Source organism: Charadrius vociferus, unplaced genomic scaffold, assembly GCF_000708025.1.
Source record: "Charadrius vociferus isolate BGI_N301 unplaced genomic scaffold, ASM70802v2 scaffold1168, whole genome shotgun sequence".
NCBI lineage: Eukaryota > Metazoa > Chordata > Aves > Charadriiformes > Charadriidae > Charadrius > Charadrius vociferus.
In genome coordinates this window covers 104,650-105,863 of record NW_009661376.1, presented here as the reverse complement: position 1 = coordinate 105,863, position 1,214 = coordinate 104,650, and the positions used below count along the sequence as shown (strand labels likewise).

General features: G+C 65.3%; 1 protein-coding gene across 1 annotated transcript in view; it reads left to right on the top strand.

Moving 5' to 3' along the window:
- MADCAM1 (mucosal vascular addressin cell adhesion molecule 1) overlaps positions 1 to 395 on the top strand; it is a 2,760-nt gene extending 2,365 nt beyond the window's left edge. The window contains exons 6-7 of the mRNA XM_009893989.1: positions 3 to 115; positions 271 to 395. Coding sequence (XP_009892291.1) covers positions 3 to 115; positions 271 to 395 — 238 coding nt within the window. The remainder of the gene's footprint in view (positions 1 to 2; positions 116 to 270) is intronic.
- The last annotated feature ends 819 nt before the right edge of the window (positions 396 to 1,214 follow it).

Sequence of the window (1,214 nt, the reverse complement as noted above, 5' to 3'; positions counted from 1 at the left end):
AGCAGCTCCACGCTGCGGCTGGACCATGCTGAGCCCCAGCACCAGGGCCACTACCAGTGCGCCCTGCTCGGCCACAGCTCCCAGGTGGTCAGTCTGCAGCTGATGGTCTCGGATGGTGAGTGGTGGTCTGCAGCCCCCTCTTGCATGGGGTTGCGCTGCAGCAAGTTGTGTCGGTGCCGCATTCAGTGCTGGGGGACGTTATGCTCACCCCTCGGTATTTGCTGGCGTCGGCAGAGTCTGCAATCATACATCCTTCTTGTGTCTTTGCAGATACGGTCAGCACGGGCCCTGCCGTTGCTGTGGGGACAACGTTCTCGCTGTTGGGACTGATCGTGAGTGGCGTCATGTCTCATCGCCTGTGGAAACGATTCAGATCTCAGTACGAGCTGCCCTAAGAGCAGGAGCTGCCTACAGATGCTCACAGCCCTCCGGACCTCCCTGCTGTCGCCCTTTCCACTGCTGGCCTCGCTCGGCCCTGGGCACAACGAGCAGCCCAGCCGGTGGATCCAGGCTGCCCTGCTCACAGCAGGGGCCAGCGGAGGTGGTGACGTGCGGGATGCTGCTGTGAGACCCAGGAGGAGAGCAGCCCCTGTCCCAGGACAAGCGCTCCGGGACCCAGAGACCTCTGAGCTGACGCTGCTTTTGAAAGCTTCATCTGTGCCTGAGGCTGCTGCTGCCCGGGATGCTGAGGGGCACGTGAGGGGCAAAGCCGCCCTGTCCTCCGAGCTCTGGGAACTGCTGCGCTCCCGGGCCTGCTGCTCGGAGGAGCTCGGGCACGAGTCCTGCGGGAGAGGAGAGCCTCGGGGCTGCCTGCGGGACACCACGGGAGGGGAAGGCTGGAAGGGAGACGAGCAGAGATGTCCGCAGTGACGGGGGGACGGGGACAGTCCCGGGGGTGGATCACGTTGGGCCGGCGCTGAGGGGAGGTCCGGCTGTGGGGGCTCCTGGCACACACACAGATGGGTGGGACAGTGGCGGCCGATCGTCTGTCGCGACAGAGGGGTCAGAATCAGCCCGGGGCGGGTGTGTGTGTGTGTACATCCCCCGGGCACGGGCGGAGGAGAGCGGGGCCTCGGCCTGCGGCGCGGGGTGCTCCAATAAAGGGGTGTTTCTGTTGGAACCCTGCAAAAGTGTCATTTTGACCCTGCAAAAGTGTCATTTTGGCCCTGCGGCCTCTCACCGCCCCCGCGGCCCCTCACCGGGCCCTGCACCCC